The following is a 13,278-nucleotide window of genomic DNA, read 5'->3' on the forward strand; positions in this document are numbered from 1 at the left end:
TTTGCAACGCTTAAATTAAATGAAATAATGTTAGTGTCAAATTATTTGGGAGATGCATATTAATATTCTAATGGAAAAGTTTGTCCAAAAATGGCTGGAAGTATGATTTTTGGCATATTTGACCTTTGACCTACATATCATATAACTCCGTAACTATAATAGTTGGACAAACTTTAAATAGGGCTCAAATTAATCTGAAGGTATATGTTTCTATTCAGTCAGTATTTAAAAAATAAATAATAAGAACTTTTTCAAGAAAATGACCCAAAATATTTTTATTGACCTTTGACCTGTACTGGTAGTACATATTTCTATAATCTCAAAAACTATTGGCCGTAAAATGGTTGTTTTTGTGAAATGGTTCGAAAAATTTACATTTATATGTTGTATAATAACAACATTTTATAGAAATTTAAAAGAATTCTATTTATGATCACTAACTTTGTAATTTATTAACATCACTAGCATTTGTTATAATATTAAAATGTGTCATATTTGCTGATTTTAAGCACTTCACATGAATTTATCAGAAAATATGTGTATTTAATATAAAATTCTTTTTTTTTTATATAAAGAAAATTTAATTGTCTATCAAATAAGACTATTTTCAAATTATTATGGCTAAAACTTAATTAGATACAGGCAAAAAAGTGTATTTTTACTTATGTGAACAGCGCCCTCAATCTTCATTTTTTCATGTTTACACTTTCCCCATGATCTGCACACGAAGGCACTTTTTTGACATAGGGATCTGGACTATATAAAAAGAATGAAGTTGTCATTGTCATTTCAATAATCAAAATAAATTGCTCCCTTTCTAACATGTCTCAAAATTGTACATACAAATAAAAGAAAGACATTTAGAACAGATTATGGGAGCTTCATAAAAGTCAGGTCTGATGATCACTAATAAGGTTTATCGCAGTGTGCTCGACGCATGGTGGGAGAGTTTGAGAGAAAACGTCACGACGCGTACGTACAAACAACAAATCACGTACGTACGTGACGTTTGCTCTCAAACCCTTCCCACCATGCATTGTGCAATGACGTTCCTCGCGAATTCAAGCTATTTGCGATAAACATTATCATATTGAAATGGTACGGACTAATTTTGAGTTTTCTTTGTTTATAAGCAAGCCCAGCAAACCCTGTTTACAATTTAGTGTTTAGATTCTCCTGTAGAGTCCTCTTAAACGTGTACCACATTTAGCTCTGATTTTACGCAATTGTTCCCTTCGCAAAAAGTAGTAATTTCGCTGAAACAAAAAACTAAAAGAACTAGAATCAGAAATGATTTTCAGAAGAAATTGTAATTATGCATTATAAAATTATTTAAATATACCCTATAAAGTGTATAAGTATATTAGTTAATAAATCATAATATTATACTACAATCATATTTTATAAAATACGTTTTTTTTATCTAGACTTAAATGTGGGTGAAATCCCTACTAAAGAGAAAACAATGAACTATAATCATGAATAAATAACCTGTAAAGTTGTCAGTGTGTATTTTAAAGTTAAATTTCTAAACTTAGTGGTTTACTGAAACACTTTCGATACTTGATTTAACCGGTTTCCCATTTATACACCCGGGCTGAGAGAAGCAAACGTAAGTAAAGTATAAAGGATACAAGCAATGCGACGAGAGTTGGATTCGAACCTCGATCAGTAGTCGAACGTTCAACACACTGCGCCACATACCCCTATTTAATCACACTCTTGTTTACAAGACCAGCCAATTCTGGATTATGAGTGAACAAATATATAATATAGCAATTAAAAACAAGCACAGATAAAAGAAATCCAAAAAATAACAAGTTTTAACAGTCTTACAACACCAAAGTAGAGTAGAAAGGGAATAGTTTGTCTTATCCTGATATGGTTGGGTTGCTAACGAAACGTGACTCTTCGGTTACTATCGCCGTATCATCTGGGGTGTCACGAAACCTAAGACCACGAAAGCTAAGACCCCCTAAGACCTAAGATCACGAAAGCTAAGACCCAAGACCTAAGATTACAAATTCTAAGATATACTACAGCTTAAAAACAATACTTGTTTATCCATACATAATTTTAAACACAGTAGGTTTCATTTATTACCATAAATATAATTTAATACCACCGCAAAACATAGATAAACTCACATTATTTTCGCCTGTTGAGTAAATGTATATTTTTTCTTTACAACAAACAAACTTGACGGGGTGTTTGTTTGTATATATTTACTCCATTGTGTTGGTTCAGAGGATGTTTTTCTTACGCACCTGCCTTTCTTGTATTTTGACAAATTTGTTGACTAACTTTATCCTGAACACCACACTTTAAAATTAGGACTTATAAGTACTTTCAGAAGGAGAAACACATAATAACAAATAAATAAATCCTTTAAATTTATGATTTTACAGATGTGTTTCTTTGTATACTCAGGGAAGAGTTAAATTAGTTAACTCTTCCCTGGTATACTGTAATGTAACTCCTCGAGCTCCCCATGCTCAATGTTTTTGTTTCTATGGAGCGCCAAAAGAGCAACAATAATAGTACAAGTATAAAAACAGAAAGAAAACGAAACAAAAAAACTTATCATGAATTTTTAATTAAAATTTATTTGCCAGTATTTATTTCCTCGTACTTGCATGATTATACTATTAACATTACAATTTTAATTTTACATTGTTCCATCCACACTGTAGATGGACTCCACAGAGTTTTCAGCCCTCTATATAATTTTTGCTCTTTTGACGTTCCATAGAAACAAAAACATTGAACATGGGGTAGGCCTACTGAACTGTACTGTGTTGGCTAGTCATTTTGTGTGCGAGAAAAACGTCTGTAAAATCATCAAATCATCATTTAAAAATGCATTTGTTACTTTTTATGTGATTCTTTTTCATGAAAGTGCCAATTCTAAGGTGTGGTATTCAGAATAAATGTTGGGAGTTAAAATACAAGGCAGGTGCGAAAGATAAATATTTGTAATCTTAGGTCTTGGGTCTTAGCTTTCGTGATCTTAGGTCTTAGGGGGTCTTAGGTTTCGTGGTCTTAGGTTTCGTGACACCCGTATCAGGGGTGTAGTCTTGTTGCCTAGGTCTACTGTAGTTTGTCTTATCCTGATATGGTTGGGTTGCTAACGAAACGTGACTCTTCGGTTACTATCGCCGTATCATCTGTGTAGTCTTGTTGCCTAGGTCTACTGTAGTTTGTCTTATCCTGATATGGTTGGGTTGCTAACGAAACGTGACTCTTCGGTTACTATCGCCGTATCATCTGTGTAGTCTTGTTGCCTAGGTCTACTGTAGTTTGTCTTATCCTGATATGGTTGGGTTGCTAACGAAACGTGACTCTTCGGTTACTATCGCCGTATCATCTGTGTAGTCTTGTTGCCTAGGTCTACTGTAGTTTGTTTTATCCTGATATGGTTGGGTTGCTAACGAAACGTGACTCTTCGGTTACTATCGCCGTATCATCTGTGTAGTCTTGTCGCCTAGGTCTACCATGGCGGTATACCTCCATAGGCGTACTGTAGTTTTGCACAGAAGGTCTACTATTTTTTAAAGTAGACTTACGTTTCTTTCTTCTATAGATGTAGATCAAACTGTAACATTAAAAAAATAGTTATCCACTTTGACCAAAAATTGGATCGAAAAAAGTGTATTTACCTGAAAAAAACTGTAATTTAAAGCATAAAATGGTCAAATTAGCTGCCAGCCAATGGGGTTTTTGGTTCAAATTAGTTTATTTTGTCATTTTATAAGTGAAAACATTATTTTTTTTTTTTTTGCTTTTCTATGGAAGAGATTAACTTTATTAAAACTACATAATAACATATTCAAAGTTTGATTTAATTAATCATTTTATTCAGTTTTTTATCTTTAACAAACATATAGATGAAAAAATGTTAAAACTACAAAATAACATATTCAAAGTCTGATTTAATTAATCATTTTTCATGTTTTTTCATCTTTAACAAACATAATACTGTATGTTACATTAAAATAGCATATTCATCAAAAGTTTGTTAAGAATTAATTTTTCAGTGGGACAATACATCTTAAGTGTATTTTTGTGTTTGATTGAGTATCCTGTATTTGCCTGGTAAGACTGGAACATGTGTTCTTACCTGATTGTGATCCCAAGCAAGACGGTAACCAGCAAAGCATAAGAAATCAAAGTTCCAAATCCTGCCTTTTGAACCAACTTTTGTGATTTTAACGTTTCTTGGCAAGATTTCTCTTCTGTCAACGGCCCTTCGCATGTTCTTCCGGAACACGATGCGTATGTAGCGAAGTCTCGTGATCTTAATTGACGGGTTGCATTTTTACACGAGGACCAATCGCTCCATTCCATGAAGCTGCAATCGACATCTTCGCACCCACAGCACACTCCACTATATCCATCTCTACAGTCACATTCGTTCTCATGTGGTTTGAGGACTCCGTTGTTGTAACAGTACTGGTTGCATTCTTTCTGTTCAACAAGGTCTATAGGACAGACAGCACCACCACAAGCTGAATCTTTCATAATACTACGTGTACGGAACTGCTTTCCTAAAGGTCCACAATTTTTAGAACACGCTGACCATTTGCTCCAACCACTAATAATGCAATCTTGTATTTTACAGTCGCAACAAGAACCACTGTATCCATCTTTACAGTCACATCTCTGCTTGATGTCATTAAGTGTCCCGCCATTGTAACAAACCCGATTACAAGATTGCTCCCCAGATAACATCGAAGGAAGCATAGTTTCACCACAGAGAGACGATCTGTCAATGTCACGTGTTCTGAATCGTTTTCCTAGCGCAACACATGTATGAGAACATGACGACCATTGACTCCAAGGAATCATAGCACAGTCCTGTAATTTCACACCACAACACTGTGGACCACTGAACCCATCTGGACATCTGCAAACGTCCTCTGACCGAGCCAGAGTACCTTTGTTGTAACAAACGCGGTTACACGATTGCTGCTGAGAATAGACAGATGGACATTCACTTCCATCACACTCTGGTGGCTGTTGGATATCTCGTGTTCGAAATCGAGTTCCTAAAGGACCACACTCGTGAGAACATGGTGACCAATCACTCCAATCTGTCATTTCACAATGTTTTATTTCACAATCACAACATTTTCCACTATATCTAGAGGAACATCTACAATCAGTTCTGTATTTTACAGTCGCAACAAGCACCACTGTATCCATCTTTACAGTCACATCTCTGCTTGATGTCATTAGGTGTCCCGCCATTGTAACAAACTCGATTACACGATTGCTCCTCAGATAAAGGAAAAGAGCATGATCCACCACATTCTGCGGGTTGGTTGACGTCACGAACTTTAAACTGAGTTCCTAAAGCTCCACATGTTTTGGAACAAACTGACCAATCACTCCAAGATGATAGAGAACAACTTTTTACCTTACAATCACAACAATCACCAGTGTATTCAGTTGTGCAGACACATTTACCGTCTATGAGTGTTCCTTCATTATAACAAATCCGATTACAAGATTGCTCTTCAGATAATGTCGACGGAAGCATGGTTTCACCACAAACAGCCGATCTGTCAATGTCACGTGTTCTGAATCGTTTTCCTAGCGCACCACATGTATGTGAACATGACGACCATTGGCTCCAAGGAATCATAGAACAGTTCTGTAATTTTTTCTCACAACACTGACCATCGAACCTATCTGGACATTTGCAAACATCCTCCAGATCACCTTTGTTGTAACAAATGCGGTTACACGATTGCTGTTGTGAAAAGACAGATGGACATTCACTTCCACCACACTCTGGTGGCTGTTGGATATCTCGTGTTCGAAATCGAGTTCCTAAAGGACCACACTCGTGAGAACATGGTGACCAATCACTCCAAGACGATAGTAAGCAGTTTTTTACCGTACAGTTACAACATTCACCAGTGTATCCAGTTGTGCAGACACATTTACCGTCTATGAGTGTTCCTTCATTATAACAAACACGATTACAAGATTGCTCCTCAGATAATTTCGACGGAAGCATGGTTTCACCACAAACATACGATCTGTCAATGTCACGTGTTCTGAATCGTTTTCCTAGCGCACCACATAAATGTGAACATGACGACCATTGGTTCCAAGGAACCATAGCACAGCGACAACACTGCCCACTGAACCCATCTGGACATCTGCAAACATCCTCCGAGGGAACCAGAGTACCTTTGTTGTGACAAATTAGGTTGCATTGTTCCTGTTGGGAAAAGACAGCTGGGCATTCACTTCCACCACACTCTGATGACCGCTGGATATCTCGTGTTCGAAATCGAGTTCCTAAAGGACCAGACTCGTGAGAACATGGTGACCAATCACTCCAATCTGTCATTTCACAATGCGTGATTTCACAATCACAACATTTTCCACTATATCCAGAGGAACATCTACAACCATTGTTGTTTAATAATCCACCATTATAACAGACCCGATTACACGGTTGGTTTTCTAATAAAGAAGAAGAACACAGTCCTCCACATTCCGCTGGTTGGTAGACGTCACGAATTCTCAACTGAGTTCCTAGAGGACCGCATGTTTCGGAACAAACTGACCAATCACTCCAAGACGATAGTAAGCAGTTTTTTACCGTACAGTTACAACATTCACCAGTGTATCCATTTCGGCAATAACATTGGTCGTTTGCAAGTGTTCCGTTATTGTAGCAAAACTGATTACATGGTTGGCTATCTGCTAAAGAAAAAGAACACGATCCACCACATTTTGCCGGTTCATTGACGTCACGAATTCTAAACTGAGTTCCTAGGGGACCACATGTTTCGGAACAAACTGACCAATCACTCCAAGAAGATAGTAAGCAGTTTTTTACCGTACAGTTACAACATTCACCAGTGTATCCATTTCGGCAATAACATTGATCGTTTCCAAGTGTTCCTTTATTGTAGCAAAACTGATTACATTTCTGGTTTTCTGATAAAGAAAAAGGGCATGATCCACCACGTTCTGCCGGTTGGTGACGTCACGAATTCTAAACTGAGTTCCTAAAGCTCCACATGTTTTGGAACAAACTGACCAATCACTCCAAGATGATAGAGAACAACCTTTTACCTTGAAATCACAACAATTACCAGTGTATTCAGTTGTGCAGACACATTTACCGTCTATGAGTGTTCCTTCATTATAACAAATCCGATTACACCTTTTTTTTTCATAAGATGGTCCTGTACAGGTCGCACCACCGCACGTTGATTCTTTGTGTATTTTTCTATACCTGTGTTGCATACCCTGTGTCCCGCACTCATGTGAACAGTTGCTCCATGGACTCCACCCTTCCCATTGACATGCGAATGGAGAGCATTTGTAACTTTTTTTTCCTATAAAAAATCCTGCAAGTAGGCCTAGGCCTATGCCTAAACATAATGCTACTACTACTGCTACTATAGCTTTGCAACTCCACTTCTTTTTGTTTTCTGCCATAGTCTAGACAGGTCCTTCCACAATGATACGGTTCACAACTACATTTGAACTTCCGTGATTGTAATAGTTCTGATAATAAAACTTGGTCAAATATTTACCATGTAATGTTAAATGAAGATCGTTGTTTACACAGTCACCACTCAAGTAGGTGGTATTAATATTTTGATGCTTTTTAATTTCAACTCTAGAATGAGACCTTATTAACGTCTCTGCGCTCTTTTTCCTCAAGTTTTTTGGTGCCTGGTCTTGTTGGAATTTGTGTTTTATTTTTCTTCGTCTGTTTAAGTCCGATTTTACGATAATATAGCTTGCAAGTTGAAATGAAACTGTTTCATATCCATGCAATTATACTATACGTCAACAATAATACAACAATATTTGACAAATTACTTTTATTACTGTTCTGCTTTGTAGACAATTATATTATAAAATCAATAAATCAAGATGTATAGTAAAAGAACCCCCTTTTTTGCACTCTTTTTCAATATTACAGTCGAAGTACTTGATGATACAAGCTTTGGCAAATACAGTATAACATTTTAATAAGTAACATTTATAAAAAAGTCAATAATTATTTTTGTTCGAATTAAGTTGAGTACATGAGTATGTACAAGATAACAATCGTGAAGTATGTACAATAATTCCCTGCTATCATTTATATATTTGCTTTGTGGGCTTCAAATAGGTCTCTGAAAGGCTAAAGTACAGTACCGTAGACTATATACAAAACCAGACCAGACAACGCAACAACGCAGACGCAACGCAAGCAAGTTGACCAATGACAAGAGAAAGTTTGAATAATCCATCGCTTGTGATTGGTCAAATCACTTTCTTTGTTACGTACTTAGTGTGTTGCGTCTCTAGTTGGAATCAAGCATTTGTAAAATATATTGCTGCAGTGCTATAGGCATCTTAAGCACATCAAAACATACCTTAATCTAAAGTCAAATTTTCAATTTTTTATAACAATAAATATAATACTAATATAATAATAATTTAAGTAAATTGAAGTTAAGTATACCGACCTAACAACGTACTCTCAAGTTAAGTATACCGACCTAACAACGTACTCTCAAGTTAAGTATACCGACCTAACAACGTACTCTCAAGTTAAGTATACCGACCTAACAACGTACTCTCAAGTTAAGTATACCGACCTAACAACGTACTCTCAAGTTATACAGTACTAATTAATAGATTTTGTAAAATACAATATTTAAAGTTGTAGCGTTTATATTCTCAATATTGCCTCATTAAATGCTTTCTCTAAGCTGATTCAGCCTCGAGTCATTTCGTTTCACAGCTCAGTTCATTGTCAATTTTATACAATAAATATTTGTTTCTCACGATTTATTTATTTTTTAAGTGTTTAACTTTTACATAATTATAGTGTTATCAATCCTTCTCCATCGTACGCACGTCACACGTTCTTAAAAACATGCCCATAAAGGTCTCTCTACACTATCAAACTATTTATTTATTTATTTATTTTATGGTAGTGATATGACATCATGATGTCCATATATGGGCACAACACATTTTTTTTGTCACATAACGTTTGATAGTGTATGATAGTGATGATAGTGCTTAATGCCAACGAACATGCGCAGAGTGATTTTTGAAGGTCGCTATCCTTTAATAGCAGACTTTTCGTCCTCAATACTGCTATAGTTGACATACGTAGCAGCACCACCAACATTTCTGAAAAAAAACAAAGTTTTTATAACATTATAAATATTTTTAAAGTAGTTTATATCAGCTGCTTAGTGGCGGATCCAGGGGGGGGGGCGTACCCTCCGCACGCCCCCTATAAATCTGGATAACAAAAATTGTCCTACCATAAGGGAAAAAAAAGGGGGGAAAAAGCGTAAAAAAGAGTAAAGTATTTCACTTTTGATTAAAACACATTGTTTTAGCGCCGTGCTAATTTACTTTTTATTAGAGGTCACCATTGCCGTTGCGGTCCGTAATGTGTTGCGAAATGAATTGCCTATTTTCACCTGAAACGCATTTTGGTCCCTGGATGTAACATGATATTGACGCGTGTATCGTACCCATACTCGAGGCACGAACGATTCGTACAAAGGACACCGCCATACAACCGCTTAGGCCTACCTATTGTTTAGTGTATATACCTAAAAAATGGAACGCCGTGGTTTACCTAGATCATCAACTATAGAGGATTTAATAATAATATAGAACACTAACTGTGGTAACTGTACTGTAGTAGCAACCGATTTTTTTTTCTAGGCCACCCACCCAACTGTATCAATACCTATTTATATCTATGTATTTAATTTCTTCAACAAATTGATGTAAATAGGCCTAAATATTGAGCTATAAGCATTAAATTTGCTTCCCCGAGATGTACATTCGCATTGAACTTTTTGAACGCAACGCAATCAAAACTAACTGAGTGAATGAAATCGGCAACAAAATTTTATATCGTTCTGTAATTAGTCACGTGTGTTTATTGGAGGGAAAAAGTATGATCGTTTTGCTCATTGGTAGAATGCTACATATGAGGGTGTCTTATCCTGCAAATTAAAGGTGCCATTTATCATGAATTTTATGTGCGAGAGTACCATTTCTTCCGGCCATCTGGGGCGTCATTTAACAAAGTTCGCTTCGCCACAGGTCCTGTCGACGGCCCTGGACAAGCACCTTTTTCCGCCATGTACGTGCAATTCAAACGCTGACTTGCGCGAAACGTCCTGTTGTGACGCTTTTACTCAAAATAGGCCTATAGGGAAACTGTCACCCTTTAATAGGCTAGTACCTCAGTTTTCATATTTAAAAAATCAATTTCTATTACATTTATTTAACGTGAGAGTGCCATTTCCGACCATCTAGAGGTGTTACATTTATCTAACGTGAGAGTGCCATTTCCGACCATCTAGAGGTGTTACATTTATTTAACGTGAGAGTGCCATTTCCGACCATCTAGAGGTGTTACATTTATTTAACGTGAGAGTGCCATTTCCGACCATCTAGGGGTGTTACATTTATTTAACGTGAGAGTGCCATTTCCGACCATCTAGAGGTGTTACATTTAACATGAGAGTGCCATTTCCGACCATCTAGAGGTGTTACATTTATTTAACGTGAGAGTGCCATTTCCGACCATCTAGAGGTGTTACATTTAACATGAGAGTGCCATTTCCGACCATCTAGAGGTGTTACGTTTATTTAATGTGAGAGTGCCATTTCCGACCATCTAGAGGTGTTACATTTATTTAACGTGAGAGTGCCATTTCCGACCATCTAGAGGTGTTACATTTATTTAACGTGAGAGTGCCATTTCCGACCATCTAGAGGTGTTACATTTAACGTGAGAGTGCCATTTCCGACCATCTAGAGGTATTACATTTATCTAACGTGAGAGTGCCATTTCCGACCATCTAGAGGTGTTACATTTAACGTGAGAGTGCCATTTCCGACCATCTAGAGGTGTTACATTTATTTAACGTGAGAGTGCCATTTCCGACCATCTAGAGGTGTTACATTTAACGTGAGAGTGCCATTTCCGACCATCTAGAGGTGTTACATTTAACGTGAGAGTGCCATTTCCGACCATCTAGAGGTGTTACATTTATTTAACGTGAGAGTGCCATTTCCGACCATCTAGAGGTGTTACATTTATTTAACGTGAGAGTGCCATTTCCGACCATCTAGAGGTGTTACATTTAACGTGAGAGTGCCATTTCCGACCATCTAGAGGTGTTACATTTAACGTGAGAGTGCCATTTCCGACCATCTAGAGGTATTACATTTATTTAACGCGAGAGTGCCATTTCCGACCATCTAGAGGTGTTACATTTTCAAAATTGCCTCAACTGTGTGGACTCTCTTTCACAAAATCCTGGATCTGTCCCTGCTGCTGCTTTTAACAAATTGTAAAACGTTCGGCGTATTTCCAAAATCTAAAACAATTTTTTATGACCATTTTCAGGGTATTATTTGATAGTGTATGATAGACCTTAAACGGTTAAGATTACGGTGAATTACAATGATTAGGTTGATTAATCATGATGAACGATTATATTATATTCAAAGGTTTTCTGATGATGATATGCTAATGACCTCTGGTGCTGATAATTTAGAAAGAAAGTGAGCACCAATTGACAGTGAAATCTTAAATTATAAATGGTTTTACCTTTTATGTCTAGTATAAAATAATAGTGCCATATAAATGAAGCTAATTGTCAACACCACTGCAGTAATAACGTTTAAGGCGATGAATCCTGGCTTTGACACCAACACTTTTCCCTTCAAAGCGATACCGCAATTTTGTTCTTCTGTATAAGGTCCTTTACATTTTGTACCTGCGCATTCGGACTCCCGTACAACATCACGTGACCGTACGCGATTCGTTGCGTTCTCGCACGATGACCATGCAGTCCAGCTACTCAGTTCACAATCTATGTTTTTGCAATCACAGCACTGACCACTGTATGTGGTCTTCAGACAATCACAACCTTTTGTTGTCAGTATACCTCCGTTGTAACAAACACGATTGCACGACTGTTCTTCAGTAGTTGGTTTGGAGCATTGTCCACATACCTCTAGAACATTTCGAACTCTAAATTGGATTCCACTGGCGCCGCATTCCTGTGTACATTCAGACCAGTTACTCCAATTACTGTATTGACACTCACTACATCCTTCCTTACACTCTTGTTTTTGAGTGGTTGGTTCTGAGCATGTTCCGCATACTTTAAGTACGTCCCGAACTCTAAATTGAGTACCAGACTTACCGCATTCTGGTGAGTAACACTCCGACCAAACACCCCAATCACTGTACTCACATCCACTACATGGTACATTACATGATTGTTCTTCAGTTGTAGGTTCAGGGCACACATGCGGTCCACATACATCCATCTGGAGTACGTTCCTAACCCTAAATTGAGTTCCTGAAGTCTTACCGCATTCTGACGAGTAGCACGCAGACCATGGACCCCAATCACTGTACGTACATCCACTTTTGTGTTCAGACTTTGTCTTACGTATTTTCTCGTAACCCACTCCTCCGAAAAAAAGTCCCAAACCAGCTACTACTACGAACAGGAATATTATTGCAATTGCTTTACCGCCCATCTTCAATCTAGTATGTGACTACTGCAGAACGTCGACGTCGATCGAATGATTAGAAATAAATAGGAATTTCCAAAATCGATAACAATCATTTTCTTTGAGTAGTCTTTTGTACAGACGTACTGTGGTTGAATATTCGACCGTGCTCGACCTACCAATTTGGTATATTTCATATACAGAGGGGTTTTAATAACGAGAGAACGAACGAGCACAAGCGAGCAAGATGAAAGCCTGAACAAAAAGACAAGGCCTACAAAATAAAACACCACAAATATGTATTTAATATTATATAGCTTCGAATTTACAAGTTTAAGAAACTATCAGGGTGTTAAAAATATAACGATATCTTTACTCCATGGATATAGGTACTGTAATAATGATTTGTAATGTATTCACTAGACTTTGTCTTACGTATTTTCTCGTAACCCACTCCTCCGAAAAAAAGTCCCAAACCAGCTACTACTACGAACAGAAATATTATTGCAATTGCTTTACCGCCCATCTTCTATCTAGTATGTGACTACTGCGCAGAACGTCGACGTCGATCGAATGATTAGAAATAAATAGGAATTTCCAAAATCGATAACAATCATTTTCTTTGAGTAGTCTTTTGTACAGACGTACTGTGGTTGAATATTCGACCGTGCTCGACCTACCAATTTGGTATATTTCATATACAGAGGGGTTTTAATAACGAGAGAACGAACGAGCACA

The 13,278-nt window shown here is 37.0% G+C and overlaps 1 protein-coding gene across 1 annotated transcript; it reads right to left on the minus strand.

Moving 5' to 3' along the window:
• Positions 1-7,582: 7,582 nt before the first annotated feature.
• On the minus strand, positions 7,583-12,806 carry LOC140049451 (spondin-1-like). Its single transcript, XM_072094336.1, has 2 exons — positions 11,624-12,806; positions 7,583-9,168 (listed from the first exon to the last, which is right to left on the minus strand). The coding sequence occupies exons 1-2, from the start codon at positions 12,565-12,567 to the stop codon at positions 9,096-9,098; spliced, it is 1,017 nt and encodes a 338-aa protein (XP_071950437.1). The 5' UTR covers positions 12,568-12,806; the 3' UTR covers positions 7,583-9,095.
• Positions 12,807-13,278: the final 472 nt, after the last annotated feature.

This window comes from Antedon mediterranea, chromosome 5 (assembly GCF_964355755.1).
Source record: "Antedon mediterranea chromosome 5, ecAntMedi1.1, whole genome shotgun sequence".
In the NCBI taxonomy this organism is placed as follows: domain Eukaryota; kingdom Metazoa; phylum Echinodermata; class Crinoidea; order Comatulida; family Antedonidae; genus Antedon; species Antedon mediterranea.